This window comes from Osmia lignaria, chromosome 10 (genome assembly GCF_051020975.1).
Source record: "Osmia lignaria lignaria isolate PbOS001 chromosome 10, iyOsmLign1, whole genome shotgun sequence".
Taxonomy (NCBI): domain Eukaryota; kingdom Metazoa; phylum Arthropoda; class Insecta; order Hymenoptera; family Megachilidae; genus Osmia; species Osmia lignaria.
In genome coordinates, this window is record NC_135041.1 from 6,828,638 (window position 1) to 6,851,041 (window position 22,404).

The following is a 22,404-nucleotide window of genomic DNA, read 5'->3' on the forward strand; positions in this document are numbered from 1 at the left end:
AGAAACGAAGTGCCTTGACGCGTTAAAGTCCCTGAATTTATCGCTTTTGGGTAAACTTCGAAAAATAAATGCTGCCATATTTATATGCTACGTATGCAAATTCGATGCTCGCGAATCCATACATACGTGTTCGTCAAGCGCTTCGCTTGAATTATTCAGGATTCCGTCGATTTATCACTTTCCCTTTATCCGAATGCATGACAACCGTGTATACAGCGTTCGTGATCATTAAACATCGGCCAAAGGAAGCTTCGTAAGAATTCATTGCGCTTCCACCAGCACGTACTAGCGAATTAAGAGTCGAAATCATTTCCTCCTCGTTCATGCAAATCCGCCGTGTCTTTCGGGCAAAGTTAATTGCTTGACACGTTCATTGCCATGGTGAAAGTGGGCATATATATCAAGGCAATTATTAACCCTTTTGACAGGGCTATAGTTGGAGAGATGGTTGAAAATTAACGTTGCTATTTATTGGGCCAGAATTTTTACTAATTAATTTTGATTAATTTGATCGGTATTTATAAGAAAAATATTACTACACAATATATAAGTGATTAGTACTATACTAAACAGTATTTCAATTAAAATACTTTCTTTCTTGTGATTTCTAAAAGTATTTAATTGAGGGTACAAAATTAACCCCCTCCATCTTTTTAAGTACACATTGGAAACAATAAAAACGATTAATGCAAAAGATTAGACTGATCTGTATGAAAATAATCATAGATATATACTGATGATTTAATAAGTAATTACCATTAATTAATAAATATACTGACCAAGTAAATTTTCCCCCAAATTAACACAAGGAGGTACTTATAAATTGTATCCATTACTTAGATACAATAGACGATTGTTTTGTTAAAATATATTTTCTTTACCCGATCTGAAAGCATAGTCTGATAAGGATCGTTTCTCAAAATGACTGTATGAAGATGTAGACTGTTTTAGCTCTGGCAGAAGTTCGGTTAAGGTAAATGCATTCGCCTTCTGCGATTTCTTGTAGAGTTGAGGAAACTTGTACCGCAGGGGTGTAGGTTACACGCAAAAGGCAAACTTTTTACTTAAACTTTCCATAAGCCTGAACTTATTCGACTTTTCAACCGAAATCACGAAACCTGATGATTTTCGAGGAGGAATCGAACCGTTCCCTCACCATGAAATTCCAATACGAAAATCTGCAACGTGTACTCTTAACCTTATTCAACATTCTTTGCTTTATACAAAAACGTGTACACTAATACTGTATTAATTTTTCACAAAGATTTTTCACAAGAAAAGAGGGACCCGTATAATAAAATTTCAAATTTAATTAAAAAATATGAAGAGTCCTTATTTTCGTTTGTACCCAACCCTATTAATATTTCTATTAAACACTAAACACTAATATCAAACAACAAGCAAAAGAAAACCACATTATAAATAAATCAAGCGGCAAGTCTGGCCAAGAGAATCCTAATTAAGGTCTTAAAGAAAGGAAACACCGACGTTAAAACACTCCATAGGGACACATGCTGAAAGGGACAAGCAGGGGATGCTCAGACAGAAAGAAAGAAGCAAAGATTGCATTCCAGTAGCCGCAGAGAAGATAAGAGTAAAAAGAGATACGCACAAAGACAGAGGAAGAGAAAAAAAAAGAAAGTTGTGTTTAATCGAAAAACCAGCGAACCTTCATCGCGTCGGTCACGATCGGTAGCCCTTCAGGGCTGATACCCTTCCGGTGTGGTGTTGTTCTCCCGGGTGCGCGATCGCTTCACTGTCAGACAGAAAAAAAGAGGAAGGGAAGAACAGCTAGGCTACCCCGTTAACAACCACCACCGTATATACAGGGTGTCTTGAATTAGTTAATACCATCAGTTAAGGGATGATTCCACGTGCAATGTAAAATAAATTTTTATTCTGTATTTAATTTTATTGTTAAGAAAACTGAACGTTTCAAATCAGATTTTTCTAATTATTTGCATAAAAATAATGACTGATGATACATTTAAAAACTATTAACTTGTATACATAGGTATAGAATGATACACTATAATTTTAATTATTCGAAAACAATTTTACTGTATATTTTTTATTTGTTTTTCTATATAGAATCACTCTCCGGTTGATGGTAGTTGGGAGACACCCCGTATATATACGTGTACAAGCTTATACACCCTTTTAGAAGACTGTACACGAATGTATACGTATGTGTAGTCAAGCTATCACCACACCCCTTGCCACACGCCACCTTAAACTGGATAATTCGGGATAGAAAAAGAGGAAGAAAAAGGAAAAACGAGGGTAGAGCTTTTCCACAAGTGTGAAACGCCTCACGAATTGCTGGTGTACGCACGCTAACCCAACGACAATTGTTATTTTCCCTTAACGATCCTCGATTCTTCGCCTTATGGCTACTCGCCCTCTGCACCCCAGGTTATTATACAATTTCTCTTACGGCGAATGGGTGTAATGTTTTCTTTAACACCTTCTTCGCCGAATGCATCGACTATACAAGAGGATACATCTTACTTGTGTAAATTAAGCACAATTCTTGTAGCTTAAATAATAAATCACGATTTTCTTTTTTCTTAAGGTAATGGAAACAATTTACCCTTAATTAGGACAATATTATTAAAAAAAAAATTGTTTTATGTTGATAAATATGAAATAAATAGAAGATAAATAGAAAATTTCATTAAGGATCGAGAAGAATAGTGTGTGCCTGTTATTTTATAAATTTTCACGTTTCGAAATATCAACGTTTCATCTTCCGTTGATTTTGTTTTCACGTCCTCTTTTGTTCTATTTCATAGAGGAGAAAAACTCTATTGAAGTACCGATAGTACTGGAAAACAAATTCCCGACGATATTCTGCAAACAACAAAAGCTAACGGCCCCGGTCGAGTTTAGAGCGAGAAAATCCGTCGGATTTTTCAAACGTCGATGCGTCATTCGCCTATGAAAACGAGGGCCGCGACTCTGAAAACCTCCGAAACTGAATGGCTGCAATATAAAATGCAAATGACACTTCTGTCAAACTGTAGAGGCTCCTCGGTTTCGTTGAAAAGGCGTTCGAAAAAAAAGTCTGCCACCGCAGATGTTGCTTGGAAAATGGTTTAAAAATCTTTTACCCGACCTGCGCGACTGCACGGCCCTGGAACTTTGTCCTCGTCGAGGCAATTTATTTATTCTAGCCGCTGGTATCCGATCATTTTTACATCAGCTTCTCAACCTCCGGAGAGGCATATTGAAAATTTCACTAGAAATTCGTTATAAGCGTACCAGAAATTCTTAGATGCTAAGTTTTATGATGATCAGAAATAATTTCTTGAAGTTTTCCACTTCTTTCTGTAGCCTTGAGGGATAACAAAACCACTATGGTGGCTCCGACCTTACATGCAACGCGGACATTTTCTTAATATCATTTTTTGTACAATTTGAAAAGATAAGATTGAAAAAAAGTTGGCGAGTTTGAGAGAAAAGGTGATGGAAGATCGGGTGCTAATAAGGTGCTCAAGAAAAATTTGACGACGATCGAAGGGACGATATCATTGATCGTCCTCGATCACTGGCGTTCTGAATTTTGGCTTCAAACTTCCGTTTATCGATCTATCATTTACTACGTCTCTATTTATGGACCGAATTTTTCTGTTTTGAGGCAAAAAGAAAATCCGAAGTGTTGAGAAATTTCTTTAAATAGAAGGAAATTCAACTTGTAATATACTTGAAAGATAGATTTTCGTTTCTATTTTATAGTAGGGCACGGAGACGTTCCCAAGACGCGAATATTAATCTTTAAATTGATTCTATAATGTATCGAAGCTGCTCTATTTCCCAGGGGAATGCAATAATAAGCGAAGCGAAATAAACCTCGAGAAATGATAAACGAAAATTGATAATTACACGCTCTAAAGTCACGTTGCTACGTTCAAAGACGGTCTGGAAGAGCAATTTCCACAGGGAGAATTCCCCTAAGGATACGGATAAAAATGCGCAAGCATTTCGTCCCTCAAGGGGAATCTTTTTAATTAATTCTAACGCGGCTTTTACCTAATATTTTTTGTCGATGAATTTATAAAATCTATCATTAAAAAAAAAATTCTAGATAAAATAAAATAAAATGAATTTGTATAATATACCAAGTGTATATTGTAAGTTTATATTATTTTATAAAATACTCAACAGTACCAATTTTTTACAAGAACAATTATAAGAAAAACATGTTTCAAATTTTAGTAGCGATTAATCAATCTTTGAAAAATTGTATTCCCCACAGAGGACACGTTCAATCGAACAGCTAACTCATCGCAAGGGATCGTCTATCTGTTCAATCGAGCATTATAGAGCAGGATACAAAAAGGACCTTATTCCTGACATTCCTTTTCTTACAAATAATGAAAAACGAAGATTTTATAAAAATATTATAAACAGTCTGAATGTGAATGAGAAACTTTCGATGGTGTACTATAATCCAAGGAATGGTTAAAAATTTTTTATGAATTATAGAAAATTTTAATTAATAATAAATTTAGGAAATACCAAGATTAAAAATTGAAAATTTAATCCGTGTTCTATGAACGATCGATATTTCATAAGAGAATCAAGAACGACAGTCACGTAACTTACGAACGATCGATATATCGCGAACGCAAATGAAAAAAAAAAAATTTGGAAAAAGAAATGCCAACGAGCCGTCGAAAAATTCGCTCCATAAATATGCCGTGAAAGAGACGCAAGAAACATATTGGCAGCGGTCCGATCGAACGATCGATCTTTCGCAGGGACAGAAATAGATCGATCAGCACGGAAGAAGGGAGGCCAGGTGCAGGGTGCGGGGATCACACTTACAAGACTTACGATCGGCGTGTCTGGTCCTCTTGCGTTCCCTGGGCGTCGTCCTGGTCGCTGGCGTTTTCGTCGCTGTCTTCACCAATGATTCCAGCAACTCGTCGTCCCCGTCAGTCAGGTTTCCATTAGTGTTCTCATCGCGAAGCAACGGGCCCAATGCAGTGCGACCTGAAACACCATTTTTCCATTCCTTCTCAAATCTCCGATATTTTATGAACACTGGAAATGTCTTAATAATTTCAGCAATAACAAATATTAAATCCATCGTTCTTATCAATCTAACATTAACGACGTAATATCTACCTACATTATACCGTGTTACCTTCCAAATGACTGACATTAAATCCTAAAAAGGCACATTCAATCACCCGACGCATCTGAAAAGAGTCAGCTCGGTGGGCGAGAAGAAACTGAAAGCCCATTAAATCGCGAGCTTAACGGCACCCTTAAACGCCCCGAGCATTATAACATTACGCCTCGTTCAATAGAGAGTATCCCCTTCGTCGCCAACAATCCTCCACATATATTTCCGTCTAACCGGCATCTTCACGCCGCGTCATTTACTCGGAGATCCCGAGGAGCGGCAGCCATTCTTATTTCCGCTTCTACGGCTAACTCTTCGCGGAATAGTCTCTTTACTCTCGGCACGCGGCGCGGGCTAGAAACTTGGAAACCGTCAAAAGCACCGGGGTATGGAGCTCCTCTGAGAGCTTCTTTGAAACTCGTCTGAAAGAAGCCTCCATTGGCGGTCTCTCTGACTGTGTAAATCCGATACGAAGAACCGAGAAGTTGAGGGGAGATAGAGAAAGAGATAGTACCGATTCGGAGGAATTTCCATGGACGAAGGTAAAAGAAAAGGGGAAAGTTTGGCGATGCGGTCAAACCCTGGTTAGGTCCTGAATTTCCTCGACTCCGCTGGACTACTGGCACTCCGCGACAACAGGAAAGGTAAGGTTAAATGACTTCAATTTTGTTGCTGCTTGCAGGGGGTAGCTTGATATTCGACGCGGCTTTGAAACGCCAAACGATCGCATGAATTTGCAAATCGCGCTCGTGTATTCATGGAACTTCCCTACGCTTCTCTTCGCTTGCCATCTCACCGTTCGTGTTCATAACAAATTTGTTTATCCGTATGGTGAAAGAGAGAGAGAAGGGAGACGGAAGATTCTGCCATAATTCTCCTTCATTTTGCATGTTTATTGATGCTAGTAATTATCCTATAAATTATTTAATTAACATACACAGGACAAGACTGTCAAATTACAAAGTAACGAAACATTTTATCTCGAAAATTCCAAAGTCAGAAACCCATTTAATTTTCACCTTCACGAAAATTAAATTTTCACTGTTGCATTAAATCCTTTCATCAAGTTAACAGTATCCCCGAAGCAAGAAGAAGGATTAGATCCTACAGAAGCACTTCCGTCCTCGACAATCTTGACATAAATAAAATCCTCTCACGGAAACCGCGGATATGAATGCAATAACGGGCCAAAATATGCCCCCGGGGGTCGAGTAAAATCTGTCACGACAAATGGCGAGCTTGTTGTAGCAGGGATACGACGAAGGATTCACAGGACGCTTGTAGGTGTTCACGATGCGGGATCACGGGTGAAGTGGTAGCAAAGGGAGGACTTAGGCGCAGACCGTTTAGGTATTTTATAGAAGAGCATACAGGGGAATAAAAGGAGGAGAAGTTATGATGGTTGCAGCCGCGGTAATACACGAGGACCTGGAAGTTTACGAGCCGTAAAAGGGTAGCTCGGTTCTCCTCCTTTACGCGGCCATTCTTCCTGGGCGAGAATAAAAATTCCTACGTCGCCTGCGGGGGTTAAAAGGTGATTCGCGGTCACAATCCTAAGACGATCTCGTGCGACCTACAGGGTATCAGTTCCTTCATTGTTCGCTCGTTCTTGAGTGAACGCCGTGATCATCGCCTCGTGTCGGCCAATAGCTAATTCCCTGTTGGAACGCCGGAAGTTACCGTAAAATGCGTTCGATCGGCGCTGAAATAGCACCATTTGCACGATACTGCGGTAAGGCAAAAAAGATTGCACCGTTGATAGCGTGACTTTGCTATTTCTTGCTCGGTATCACCTTGTGTTAACTTCATCAACTACAGAACAGATATTAACAATTTGGCTAAGGGATGATTAACAATAAAAGAAAATCAATTATATTTAATTGTGAGAATTTATAATAAGCATAGAAAGAAGAATCATATATGTTTTTGAGGTAAAATTGAGTGAAACAGAAGATAGATAGAAATTACTGATTTCTAAGTAGTACGAGTCAATGGATTGTCAGACATATCCCTATAATCAGACATATAAGACTAATACCTGTGTTTTATTCAACATATTATGGTAAAATGAACACATACCGATTGTTAATTATCAAGATAACTTAACTTTTAAATTAAAAATATTATTCCATGTTTTTATCTCATTTTATTACGTAGAATTTTAATTTATCCAGTAATTCATATTACGACAATATTACAACTATTCCAGTAAGACATATTAAAGTCTACAAAAGAATCTGAATTACACACGTGACACGTAGTAGACTACAAATATCATCAGCTAATTCTGCGAAATATACTCTTTTCAAAACAAACAAAAATCTCAACGAAAAGAGAAACATTTCGGGTCACAGGAAAATATGGTGCGCATCTGTGAAAACAACATAAACCTCTCGCACGGGATTATCTTCTGAACGTGATATTCGCGTTTTCAGCGAGCTGCAAGAACGCAACCGCCGAAGTGTTGTGAAATCTCGATGCCGTTACTTTTCATTTTCCGGTAACACCGCGAAATGAGCCGGCGCTATCCCCGAATCTCGCCTGGAGAGCGTTTGCTTAAGGAGGGCATTTATCTCGCGCGCCGCCGCAGGCTACAGTATTACGGAAACGAGGAGAAATTTTCTCACTTTGTTCTTATCTGCAGCGGGTAGCCACCCTTTTAGAGCGACGCGTTATATTTCCGCCCCCCTAAAAACGACCCTGTGAAAAGTTCAACCGACTTTTACCTGGTCCTAGCTACGTCCAAAGTGTCCCAGCAATGAAAAAGTTTTGCCTGCATTGTGCGCATTATTGGGAAGGGATGAAAGAATACGTAAAAGGTGTTCCTTGCAGATTAATAACGAAGCAATATTTTTACTTATTGTAAAATATTACAGATTGAAATTGTTTTAATAACGAAAGAAAATTGGCAATTATCAAATTTTTCCGCAGGAGTACAGTATCAAGCAAAGTAGACTTCACTGGGAAAAATGGTGTTAAGGGGAATAGAGATTCTTGAAATTTTAATTTTGACGATTATTTAGGAAATGCCTGAGGGGAAAGACGGAAGTTGGAGGAAAGAAAGGTCTACGGCGGGGTCCACCAACCCCGGAACTCGATAAAGCCTATGGGAAAGGTCGAGAACCCGGAACCCAAAGAAGCTTAGAAGGGAATTCGGCAATTTGGAAATCGAGGAAGCCTACAAAAATGATCCCCTTTCGAAGAGATAAGAAACCCGTAAATTCGGAAAAGCCTAAGAGTGGAGGAGACTAGGAGGAAGAAATTTTCTACCAGAAATTCCATCTTCGCCCAGAAATGAATGGCCAATGGCTAGTTTCTGCGAAAGCAGACGAAAGGGAAAAGAAAATAATACGCGTGTAACTATTGCGACGATCTTTGTCCTTCGATCGAGCGTAACGAGCGACGGTATTATTGCGTTTTATTGCCTCGTTCTGCATTCTACGGTCTCGCGGAGCCAGACATCGCGTAATGTAGAAATATGAAACTTGTCGGCAGCAGGATATTAGAATGCGCCTCGATCAATGAACGATGCGGAGCGCAGAAAAGGGATTCGCGTTGCAAATTGCGTCCCCATGCTCGGCGAGAAAACGATTCGCAGAATGCTATCATGTCCGACACACGTGACGATCATTTTCCTTGAATATCATAACACCGGAAATTGACAGGGATGAATCGCTGCCCGTGGACATACTATTTTTTAACGATAGATATTTATACTCGAAGAAGAACGTTTTATTTTTAGTATATTAAAGATTGAACATTTCAATTTACTCAATAAAGATATGTTATTATCCATTAATAAAATGTTTTTTTTAATCCTTATCCAATCCTTTGAGCTTTGAACTTTACTACTGATAAATTTGAATTAACAATTATTATAAAATTATTATTTTTTATTATGTATAGCTTATGTAATCTATCAGATGTGCAAATAAATTTTGTGTTTATAACATGACACCTTAATTTTTATTTTAAATTTAAATATCTTCCCGCGCTTCTATGTTTCAAAAGTGGATATTAAATCAATGTCGATTTAATACATATCCACGAATTCCGTGGTTGTTTCTCAGATCACGCGAATTCATTTGTAAAAAGCGGGGAAATATTTTTACACACCGCTATACAAGCATTTCTCGCGAAAGATACGACCGCGTAAAGATTTTATTTATACTCATCTCCATTCAGCCGAACTCAACTTTATTGACCCAGGTATCAAAGTTACGATTGAAAGTTACGACATCGCGTGTAAGAAGAATCACGAGTAGCGGAAGAGGAACTCGTCGAGGAGGAAGTAAAAGCGCATCGTACAGGAAACGAGTAAGGACATCGATTGACCAGGGATGAAGAAAACTATCGGAAGTAAAGGGGTAGAGAAAAGTGAAAGAAGGACAGAACTCACCATCTTTCCTCTGTCTCCTCCAGGGTAAGGTACCGTGAATACTCTCGACATCGGAGATATCGCTTCCGAGCAGCTGTCTGAGCTCCGCATCCGCGCGATCCTCTTTCGTCCTGAATTTACCAACCTGTAACATTCAAAGGAAACATCGAAATCTCATTCACGAAAACAGCGTTGCGTCGCAGAAATGAAAATGCGGACAGGAGGAATATTCATGCAACGGTAGGAGAAAAAAAAAAGAAATCGATTCTTTTAGTAAAAAGAAAGCAATGCATTTTCCTTCGCTTACCTCTGTGATCATTTTTCCCCTGGTCTTATTTCGTTCACGATGATTCGCTTTTTTCTCCAGCTGCTGTATCACTCGTTCACGGGTCGTCCTATATTCGAGCGCAAATTCGGACACGATCCGACAGAACTCGTTTGGTTTGGTGTCCTGCACCCTGTGCAAAGGGATACCCAACCACAGCACGAACTTATGAAATCGATTTATGATCCGCCTGTGGACGATGCCCAGCACGATTATTCTCTCCGCGCAGTCCGCCAGGAAATCCGACATCCTGGTGCAACAGAAATATTTCATAACATAATTAATGGAATGTATACATTTTCTTTTTCTTAAATAAGTGATGAATAATTTTTTTTCGACAGCTGTCAGATAATAAAAATTATGTAAAAGACACGATTTTGAAAATACGTACTTTCGGTTTATGGATATCTAAATATTTAAGTGATTAATATTTTGACCATGAACTTAAAATTTCATTATCACGCGTGTTCGCTTTCCGCATTCCGTAGCTGAAAACTACCTAACGTAAGAAATTAACGCTTGACGCGCTTCTTATCCGAAGGATCGACCAATCGTTGTTCTGACAGAGATGGCAAAAAAGCAATCACCGATGGCAATTTTTTACACGAAACATTTCCATTACTCTCGAAGAGGAAGCCGACTCAGAGGATCCGCCGAAACGAGTTTCAGGCAAAAACGAATTAACTCGACCGGCATTTAGGACGTCCCGTTACAGTTAATTAACACGGGTGCACCATTAAAACCAGACGTTTCACCGTTAAACAAAATATCACCGCGGTATATCTGCGGGAAATAACAGCGTACATTGACACCGCAGGATATGAAATGTTGCTCGAGTGACAGCTACTTACAGCACTTGCAATTAAGTACGAGATTTGTCTGCCATCACAGACACGGGTATTGTTCTCGGCGAGGGCCAACTGTAAATACTATTAAACGCGAGTACTGGGAACAAAGGATCATTTTGCGACCAGAAAGGGGCAACATCGATAATGATCGAAATAGTTGAAAGAATTTTTATTTCATCGTGTTCTCTTAGAAATTGAAAATTTACAGGGGCATTATTTAATTTCTTTATAGGTAATAGGTAGAGAAAGAGATGGTATGATAAAGTTTTATTTCTTTGTTTTCTGATCCCAGATGACAGACGACCTCGTTAGTTTATTTACATTTCAAACAAACTTCAAAATAATTTAAATTGAGACCCTTAAAACTAAAGGGGTGCGAGTGATATTATTTATTTCTTTATTTACGACATTATATTTAACGATTATGAATCAGATTTTTATGAATCGATAGTTATCGTTAGAAAACTGAAGAAAAAAGGGGCACTTATGTCACTGGAACAAGTTCCAATACCTTGTAATAAGGTTTCAAATACCGATACCACTTTTTCTACGCCCGTATAGGCTGTGATCTCGTTCCACAGCCATCTGTGTTCGTTTCCCGAGAGAAAAAAAAAATAAAAATAAAAAGTTAAACAAAGAAGAAAAAACGAGGAGAAGATTATCCGATATAGCTGAGTCAGATAAGGGCAAGTTCAAGGGACGGGGGATGAACGGATAAAAGCTTCGAAGATCCGCCGCGAAGCTCAAAGTAGAAAAGGGATAAGGTGAAATAAAATAAAAGTAGAAAAAAGGTAGAAGCGGACGAGCAGCGAGGAAGGAAGAAATACGCTTTCAGTAATTAATGGCGGTGCCATTTGGAGCTGTGCCAGTTTCCTTGCTGGAAAAAGGTCTGTCGCGAGTTTATCGAACATCGGTTAGATCTTCGGAAATTTTCGCGATCGAAAGTTGCGCTAGAGAAACTTTCTTTCTATTGTCTAACCGATGAGAATCGCGGTTTCTTGGCGCGAAAAATAGGATACAGAGCGTGATACTCACTTGACTTTCATCATCGTGGACCCGTCGTGTTTCGCGATGAGCTTTAGGTGATCCCAGGATGCCTTGCACTCGCTTTCCAGTTTACTTATGTTGGACGCGAGCTCGTCGAAATCAATCTTCGAGGCTCTTGTCACAGCGCCGATCTAAACATATAATTTCCATCGATCGTGGTTACAGGAAAATTAATTTAATCACCGAGTTGATCGAAAGGATTATCAAAAGTTTTGGCGTTGATTAATTTCTAACCGAGGGAAGCAATTTTAATAATAAAAGTGCATTGAATACCATTATGAATTTTGTTAAAAAATTAAATGTTTATAAAGAGACCTGCAGCCATGGGCTAGACCTTTTATTTACTATACCAAAAAATGTCATTTACAATAAATTTTAATTTTTGAACCAAATTTATCAATCAAGGGGGCCTTCGAAGATTTCATAGTTTCGGGTCTCAAAAATGTTAATAAACTTTTAACGATGCAATTATGATAATTTGTAAATAATAGTACGATAAAATGAAAATGATTTGCATGCAAATTGGCGCAGTATCTAATTACACGAGAACAAGAATTAGCCGCGTGTGGTAGATACAATTTCACGGAATGGTATTCGTAATGGTATCCAAAGAAGTTCTATGGGAGAGGAGAGGTATCTAAGTTCGGTCGCGATTTCGCAAAGGTATCCTCGGTTATACTTGTGTCGCGAAACTAAAGTTTTATCCACTTTGTTCGTGACGAAAGTAAGCTTACTCTCTCGGTTTCTAACTCACCTCCGAATAGAGATCCGTGGAATCCGGAAACTTTTCCATCACCATGTGGCAAAGGTGATGAAGCAATGAGTGCTTGTGAACCGTATCCTTCACTTCAGGTACTTTGGCGAGGTATTCCAGCTGAAAGCCCTTCACCTGAAAAAGGCACGGCGACGTTTCAGCAATGCTCGGAATATCGTACCGGCTAACTTCTACGTTTTACCTCTCTACTCGACGCTTCTGACCACTTTACTCTCTAACGTAATTGTCGTGAAAACCTGGAATCGATGTCGTTGCTTTTCCAACCCGACCGGAACTGAATTCTCAATTCGCTACGGATTTCCGTTCGAACATTCTACGGTGTTTCCATTAGGTAATCCGGCAAATAATGTTAATCGTCTTAAGATAACCGAAATTCGGTTTTAGAAGATCACGACGATACGGACAAAGTGTCTACAGATATTGGAGCCTACAGTGAGCTCATAAAGCAGGATTCTAGAGTGAGGTAAAAAGCGCTAATAAGGTGTCGCGGAAACGGCAAAGGAAAAAAAAAGAATCTAAAATTCAAAGCGTAAAGCTGTATCCGTTGGCTTTACGAGTTTACCGTTCGTGACGGAACATTTAGAAACGACGATCTTCCGCGAATATAAATTCCGCTCTTACCGCCGTTAAAGTCAGATTATTCAAATAGCCGAGGGGCTCCGAACCAGGCGAAATTTAACAATCTGCATAACAAATTTCGTTCGGCTCGTAACTTTTTTTTCCTTCTTCTTCTTGCTCGCTAATTTACTGTGAAACACGAGGAAGGAGAGAGGTTCTCGCAAACGAGCGACAACTTCAATAAACGAGCGTGTCGTGTAAAAGGACGTTGAAGAAATGATAAGAAACGATTAGTACGCCCTCAAAGAACTTTTGTTGTTAACGTATTCGAATGGAAGTGAACGATGATTGATGCAAAAGAACCGTCCTGAGTTGAATCAAGTTCGTGCAGCATCTTGCACGACTATTCATGGGAATACAACGTTTGCGCGTTTTATATCTTGAATTTCAGTGCTGCGAACACGAAAGCGGGTACTGTTCTGGCTTCTGTGGTCAGAAGCGTGATTTTTTTATTTTATATAATTTTATTAGTAAAGAACTTACGATCTTATTTATGTTACTAATAAAAAGGGTTAACGACACTGGCGTAACTGGAACTTTTGTTGCGGTAGGCACGTGGTATATATAGAATTTTGGAATTTTGAAATATCAGAATTTGAGAATTTTAGAATTTCGGAGTTTTAGAATGTTTAAATTTTAGAATTTTGAAATTTAGGAATCTTGGAATTTTGGAAGCTTAGAATCTCCGAATTTTAGAACCTTAAGATTATAAAATTTTAGAATCCTAGAAACTTAGAATCTCAGAATCTTAACACCTTAAAATGGACACCCACCCTGGCCGTTATCTAGTTACGCCAATATCAAAAATATCTTATAAAATGCCTAAAAGCGTATAAAACAATCCACGTATTTTCCCTCAATCTCCAAAATAACAAGCAATTGTAACCGCAAAATCAACGTGAACGAAGGTGCAAAGTACTCAGAACAGCTACGAACACTGGAAACAAAGGAGAACGTGATTGTCCGATGGCTTCTCTGTCCAAAAACGTGGCAACGATCCAGGCAACGTCCAGTACCCATTCGCCACCTTTTTCCGAGCCATCGAGCAATGGTTACACGAAAATTATCGACACTGATGGATATCGATTCAACACGGACCTAACCGTGACGTAGACGGACGAACGGATTAAGCGGATATCATTTGGCTGGCATTCAATACCTACCTCATTTCCGTTGAGGAATATCCCGATCGAAAGGAGCGTGCTCAGAATCCCGCGGAACGTTTTATTCACTCGCAGCGTTTCCATTCCTTGCTTCAGATCCATCAAAGGGTCCGCAATTTCCTAAAGTCACAAAGACGGTTTACAATTATTTTTCTTTTCCATTTCTTTCGCACGCCGCGTTAGCTGCTTCGTGAAATTTTACACTTCTTATGTATTTTGTTACATTCTTCTCTATTTCCCTCGACACGTGATATTTCCGTTTATATAGGAAGCAGAAAAGAAATACATGTACAGTACAAATATGATTTAAAAAAAAATATAATGTATATCAAATGGACACATGTTTGAAAATATTTAATTTATTTTTATAGATTTTCTTAGAATAGGTCATTTTGAAAATAGATCAATTTGTTCCTTCAAAGGCAGAAGAGGCAATAATACATTGCACTCCAATATTTCTAGATCAAAATGATAGTAATAAAGGGGAGTATATGTAATATAGAAAGTTTGTATGTATAATCATTATTGGTCCTACAGGATACTCCGAAAAATTATACTTAAATAAGTGGTAAAATTTCAAAAAGTGGAAATGATTCAAGATAATCTAAGAAAATTCTTCAACAAAAAATAACGTATAGATAATTAAAATGAAGAAGTTAAATAAACCTTTATAACTTAAAAAGGAGACCACGATTAAGGAAGTATCGAGAATGAAGAAAAATTGCAGATCTCGTGGTCGAGGTGTTTCACACCTTCGAGTTAACCGGCGGTTTTCCAAGGAAGCGATGCACACGTTCGAGGAAGGTTCGCGGCACGACCGTGTATAGAAATCCGGCATGTTCTCAGCGAAGAAATCGCGCGATTATGCGAAGAACGTTACCCGCGACTTCCTTCCCCGCATACCTGGCGTTTTTCCTTGTCGTGGTCGCGACTATCTCCGTGGAATTCAAGACGAGATTCGTGAGAAATAACGGGCCAATTCGATCGCTATTACTCGTATTTGTATTCGAGCGTGCTTAATAGAATTTACATTCGAAATGTCATGCAGCTTCTCACGGTGAAACGTACTTATGCTACAGGTCGTGGTTCGATTCGATGCAACTGCTAATAATTGAACGGCTCTTCCTTCGAATACCTTCATCCGCCTTTATTTATTCATTTGCAATCAGTCTGATGCTGTTTAAGTCAGAGGGTCTTGAATATACAGGCTACTGTGTAATATGTATTACAAGTAGGAAAGTGATGGTTCTATTTAATTCGACATTAGATATTTACTAAGCAATATTAATAAGATGCTTTATATATATTTAGCATTTAGCTGCAAATATATTTAGTATTTTACTAAATTAATATTAGAATTAAGATAACAAATATTTACGTCTACTCAGTCATTCATTTAGATAAATATCTGGCAATTAGTATTAATTAAATTTATAAGTAAAATAATTAAAAATCTACTAAAAAAATGTACTACAAGTGCTATTTTACGATAATTTTATGTTACGAAATTGCATTTGGACATGAAATATGTATCAATAAGCAATATTATAATTTTACGAAAGAAGTACTAATAAAAGGAGCTCACCTTTTCCGAATTTTCAAAATCCAGCTTGAACGCCCAGAGCTTCAGCCTGGCTGGTAATTCCGAGATGGATGCCAAAGTTAGAAGAAACTGCTCGGCTGATCCCAAAGGTAGGTCAGGATTGGCGGCCTGCGCTTCTTGTATCCTGGACCTCTCCTCCTCGGTTGGCAGCATTGTCAACAGTTTCTGTCACGAACGGGCCAGGGCAAAGGACAGGGAAGAAGAGAACGAAGAAGAAAAACGAACAAGAATAAAATTAGAGAAATTAGGAAAAATATCGTAAACAGAACGTACATGTGTGTTTTAACTAAAGCATAGGGTCAACTTTGAACCAAGGAACGTAATTTTTTTACGGTCGCAATCTTGACCTGGATTCCAAACGAAATCGGGAATGTGATGAACATTTTGTTTCGGGAATAAATAAAGAAATTCGGAGAAGAATTTTAGAGAGGTATTTCGATTTTACAGAATACGTGTTTGGAAAGAAAAATCAATATTTGTACGAATATTATAAATAGCATGCAGAAATTTTTATATAAAAAAAAATTAGATCTAAATTATAAATATAGATTCATTTTAGATTATAAAGTTATTAAGTTCATTTAAAGTCAAAATGAGCCTAAGATAATTAAATTATTTAAATAACAATTTACTTTCTTTATCCTCCTTTTTATTTTCCAATCATTAACATTGGTGTTAATCAAAACGTTACCTAATTATGGTAATATAAAATAAAATTGTTATTTAATTAATTAACATCTAATCAAAAAACCGAAAAGACACTTCATTAAGAATAATTAAAATTATTTCATAATTAGTAATATTGATTTGCGTAGAGTTTTAATGGTTGTAACTATTAATTAATATCGCTGAATAAATAAAATAAAAAATAATTAGTGTTCTCACCTCAATACCTTCCCTGTTCATGATGGTTGCGTCCATTTTCAAGATCGCGGTCTTAATTGATCTTGGCGGAGGCAGTTTCGTCATTCCGATATTGATAGCGTTCGATCGCTTATGATCCAATACGATGATCTCTTTGTTCTTGTTCATCTCCTGCTGCTTCTATTCGATGATAAAAAGAAGACAAATGTGTATAATCGTTGACCAAACAATTCACCGCGAAGATAATAAAAAAATATTACATTTTTCATCATTTATCTTAACACTCCAAATCGTGAAGTTGATTAATAACGAACACATCGTGCACTGAGTGTGACTTTCAAACATGTATAACCATTGAAATTCTATGATATTAACACCCAAGTGCAAGTCAAATATTTGCACTTCGACGGGAAACGGAAATGCTAATGTATCAGTATTATCTACAAATCAACCGACACAAGAAATATCCTGTATTTATTAATAGCGAAATTGATAGAAACGAGTTACAAGCGAACGATTCACAAGGATAATTATTATTATAATATTATGGCTAATTAGAATTGAAAGTACACAAAATCAGAAAAGGTAGAGATAAATTCAAGAAAATATTAACCCTTGCAGTACCAAAGAGAGTGAAGCACATAGAATGAAAAGAATGCAAATGACATTTTTTGAATTTTTTAAATTAAGAACAGAAATAGTTACAATCTTGTAAATAAAAATGTCACTTGCATCCCTTTGGTTCCCATATCAGTTTTGAGGCACTGAAAAATTTTAATTCATGCATACTGCAAAACTATTAATTTCAATTTGCAAATAATATCTAACAATAAAGGTAACATTGAAATTAATTTTATTTCAATTATAGAACAAGAATCAACTAATCAGCATTCTCCATTTACTAATGCGAAGCATAAAAAGACAAAAGGGATACAAAAGCAGAAGCAAAGTTAAACACCGTTGTTAAGTGAAGTTAAGAAATTAGGACTCACCTCCTGTAAAATTCCAGCATGCCATTTCGTTCATTTTTCGTGCGAGCACCAAGAATATTGCAAATAATACAAGAAAATATTAGTCGTATTGCATTAAACCACCATCACCACCACCCCAACCACTATCCGCGGTATTATTATTATTATTATTATGATTATGATTATGATTATTATTGTTGTTGTTCGCGATTATTATCATGGGATATCGTTACTGTTGCGACAGTATTAATATACGACGTGTTATTGTTAAAGTTACTTCATTAAACTAACAGAGCCCGTAATAATATACCAAGATTGTAGTTGTTTTGTGCACATGATCGTCTCGTGAAATTATTATCAACATGCGCAAGTTTAAGGTAATAATAATCAATGGGGATAAATTGTAATATGAATATTCCACCTATTCCTGACTGAAAGTGTTTTATTTTGAATTATAATAACGATATTAAATTTATGATTTAATTATCAGAAAGTAGAAGTCAATTTGTACATTCATTGACTTTTTGAAGATAAAAATTTTTTTTTAGTTCATTTTCCATAAAATTTTGATAACTTATAATAGCACTAGAAATTTGATTATTGTAAAAATAATCAGTAACAAATTAATGAATCATTATTTCTATTTTAAATATCTTATTACACATATTAATTATTCTTAGAAAGCAGCAAACTTAAATTCATCGAGCTTTATTAAATCCATACTTAACGCGAAAAAACATTTAACCACATCATAGGGATTTTTTTCCATTCTCCACCCTTCGTTTGATGCTCTTTTTTTCCATAAGTAAACGGGACGGCGGCGTCCCATAATTTTTCCCGATTCGCATCTCCTTTTTAAGCTGTTCTTTTTCTCTACCATAGAAGTCTTGCTGGACTCTCCACTCAGCACTAATTATCACCGGACTCTGAGGTAAGCGTAAAAGTTCAAAGGATAAAGTATTAGGGTAAAAAGGACCCTTCCTTCGAGCAATTTTACGAAAAGGAAAAAGAAACCGAGAGGAAACACGTATAGAGAGAAAACGTCAGACTTGCTGAGGTTTGCAGAAACGTTCAGTCCATTAATATTCATAAATTTTTGCTAGTAAATTGTCACTTTTCTAACTTCAATATAATAAGAAATTGTAAAGTGGTAGAAAGTTAACTAGGCGAAAATTCTATCATCTCTACATCGCTAGAAAACTTTTCTCCTTTTAACTTCTCATTCTTAACTTGGTAACTGGGGAAGATGAGTTAAATCGACGTTTAGAACGTAATAACGTTAATTCATCGAGAAGATCTGATAATTGAATTACCTTCAAGTTCATTAAGGATCGCTTCGTTAGAATTTGTCATGATTAAAATATCCTTCGTCCATTGCACTAATTACAATGTTTCATTACTATAATAATATTTCTGATATTTCTCCTAAGGTATTGGATGTTACTTTGTTAAGAAAATTTTCCATATTTCAACACCGTACTTATTTATCAAACATTACACTCATTCCCATGGACCATAAATGCATAAACATCCTCAATGCGTTCTTTATATTCATCTGCATCAGCATGCATTCAGAGGCATTCTGTTCGCGTAAGAAAAATCTCGCTTTAATATTTGATCGATCCTGGTAGAACGTGGAAAGAGCAAAGCCGATAAAACCGGCACGTAATTACAGGAGCAATTAACGACATGCTGGTCGTTCGTGTGAAATCTTTGAACACGGACCCAGCGGCGATCCCTGAAGAATTTCCAGCGATTTTCACCGACAGAGGAAAAACGCGTGCTCGACAGAGACGGTCAGACATTATTCGATATCGTCGGCACGGAAGAGGAATTAATGTACGCGCGAGATGACACGCCACTCTGCAACCGGCAAAACGTGATTCTATTTAGGCGATCAACGCGATAGTTCGAAGGAAGAGCGCGTCAGATTTTCACGTCGCGTCGCGACGGGAAAATCGAGCATCCGCCGAAGGAAATTGCACGCGTTTCCCTTTCCGTTTGCCACATTTTTCTATCTCTTCTCTCACGATTTTCTGTTTTTATTTCGTTCACATATTTTCTCCTTCTCGCTGGTCGATTTTTGAACACGTCACGGAAATGATTTAATGGAAGAATCCCAACGGAAATACGTCATGAAATCAAAGGGACAAGAGAAATCTTGTATCTTCTAGTGGTCCTTCATTATACTCGAACGTTCTAAAAATTAAATGAAAACACGATACCGTGGAAAAGCGTGCTCCTGAAACGACTGTCAACAATTTAAAATTCTTTTTGCATAACGTTTTGCAAATAGCGGGGAATAAAAGCAAATATAACGGACAGGTAACAACTAGAAAGCTTTCTCGAAAAATAAATACCGTTATGAATACAAGCAACGATGGAGGGAAAAAGGAAATTTTGCTTGAGAAAAAATAACAGGTCCACTGAATGTCTGTCAGCTTTTAATACACAGAAATCGTTCCACTTGTGCTTCCCTGGAAAGCTCGTCACAATTTTCAAACGATTCAAACGAGTCTCCGTGATTGAGGTGGAAGTTAATGTTTATTCGTGGAAACGCGAGAAAACTTTTCCATGAAACGACAGACGTCTCTTTGCCCAGGGAAAACTCGAGGAAAACTTTTTCCTTCGTCGTGGAGATAAATGCGACTTAAACAATTGAAAATACGAGAAAATTGAATTGTTATTTTTCTTTCGACCAATCAACGTTAAATTATCAAACACGTTATGAATAAGTAATAATTTCGTTGAAATATTAGCAACTTCAATTATTCAATTAACCAAAAATTGGGGCGCGTGTCACCGGTAATCATCACGCCAGTCAACACGTTGCATATTTTACAGAAATTAAAAATTAAAAAATTCAGCAAAAATAAGAAAGCATCAATTTTTATCATTTTTGTGCATAATATATGATCAGTGAACATTTTAAAGCATCTGGAACCTGGAAATTGCTTCGAACGCCAGTCAATGACGGTCCTGAGATTTTATTTAAAATAAAAAGAAAAAAAATAGGTAACTTGAAAGTCCGTCGAGTCTTTAATTTTTTTCGTTATCGTCGGGACACGTACGGAACAGTATGCGAAAAAAGAGGAGAGCCTGTGTATATTTAATGCAATTTGCAGCACTTCATTCCGGCTGGAACGTTTCTCTAGTGTGTTTAATGCTCGACTCCGTGGCTAGTATCCTTTATTTAAAAATATCTCGGCAGAAACCGTCGAGAGAAAATTCTTGACTCTGCTTAACGAGACAATAATTACTGACACGAGAACCGTAAATGGTCGCCAGCAATTGGATAACGAACTGGCTGAAATTTTTGCTCAATGCTTGCTTATTAAAATTTGCAGTTAATATAACACAAACATTACTTATTCATCATTGAAAAGGCACTATGCCCTGCTCCATTTCAATGCTAAATAAAAACACCAACTCTGCATATGAATATACAAATTTTCCAATTAATAATAGATTTTCAAACATGTATATGCATAGGCTCTCGGATACGTTTTATTGTTTTATTAATTGTAATCCTAAAGGCAGATATACGGGTGACGTCTGATAAAAATTTCAATTGCCAGCAGTGTTTCTGCCAATAATAATTGTAAAAGTAACAATATATAATAATAAAAGTTGATATTATTTTATCAATTTTTTGTGCCTGAAGGCATTATTTAGTCCAGATTTATTATTTGTGTATCTCTCAAATAAAAATCGAAATTAAGAAGCAGTTTCCATTCTTAAAATATATTTGAATCTCATCTTTATGAAAAACGTGCTGACTAAATTTGAAATTCGTCTCTTGAAAATAGCGATCCACTTTTCGAAGAGCTGATCCGCGTTAAGCATACTTAACCACCGAGCAGGTTAACCAGCCACGTAGCTCTGTGTATTTTGGATCGTGGTTACGAAGGCTGCGGAATTTCCGCGCGATTGAAAGCTTCTCGCTTCGGGACGAGCGAACAGTAAGGAGCACGCTCGACAAATCGATGATCACGGAATGATTAACGTCTACGCCGCCGTTTGAATACGATCGAAGTGGTTCAAGGAGAACACCACGAAACGAAGAAACTGGAAAATTTCCTCTCTGAACTAGGACACGCCGGAATTTTAAAAAACCACGAACTACGAAAGATGTGTGGATTTTCGTTAAAGAAAGGTAACGAAATATAAACTGTTACCTGTATTGTTCTCTTGAAAGCATGGTTAAAAATGGTAACTGTACTTTTTGTTTCTGAAGAGGAAATTTGAAACCCGGTTTCAGCTGTGAATAGATGAAGAATTCAGAGGTTTAACTCTTTTCTCACTACAGAAGAACAAAATGAAATTGTCGAGAGATAAGACTCGCTATGAAAGGTCCTCGAATAATTTGAAGATAACAAAAACTTAAACCAATTTAAAATGTTAAATAAGAATTAGTTAATTAATTATTCGATGCCTGCCACTAGGAGTATTGGGGTACACTGATCTTCGGCATAACTCACGTCCCGGCGATGGACCCTGGATGGGGAGATGCGGGCAACCAAACTTCGGACCGGCGAAGCCCCCTGGTCGGTTCGCAACTCCCGTGGGGACACGGGGGAGCCTCCTTCCAGAGGACTCGTGTTAGTTACATCTACCTCCTTTTCCCTACAGACCTCCGATTAAGGATTGGATGCATTTTTCTACACCTAACTAACCT

General features: G+C 37.4%; 1 protein-coding gene across 4 annotated transcripts in view; it reads right to left on the reverse strand.

The window, feature by feature from the left end:
- The window catches only part of Fhos (Formin homology 2 domain containing), a 157,638-nt gene that overhangs the window by 6,365 nt on the left and 128,869 nt on the right, over positions 1-22,404 (reverse strand). For 2 of the 4 annotated variants that reach the window (XM_034340355.2, XM_034340356.2), the window contains 9 exons: positions 16,777-16,935; positions 15,874-16,056; positions 14,289-14,408; positions 12,487-12,621; positions 11,721-11,863; positions 9,820-10,087; positions 9,534-9,657; positions 4,840-4,998; positions 1,670-1,756 (listed from right to left, as the gene is read on the reverse strand). In XM_034340355.2, the coding sequence (XP_034196246.1) occupies positions 1,701-1,756; positions 4,840-4,998; positions 9,534-9,657; positions 9,820-10,087; positions 11,721-11,863; positions 12,487-12,621; positions 14,289-14,408; positions 15,874-16,056; positions 16,777-16,935 (1,347 nt within the window). In that variant the 3' untranslated portion in view covers positions 1,670-1,700. Of the gene's footprint in view, positions 1-1,669; positions 1,757-4,830; positions 4,999-9,533; positions 9,658-9,819; positions 10,088-11,720; positions 11,864-12,486; positions 12,622-14,288; positions 14,409-15,873; positions 16,057-16,776; positions 16,938-22,404 lie in introns of all 4 variants that reach the window. The other 2 variants (XM_034340353.2, XM_034340354.2) reach the window with 2 other exon arrangements.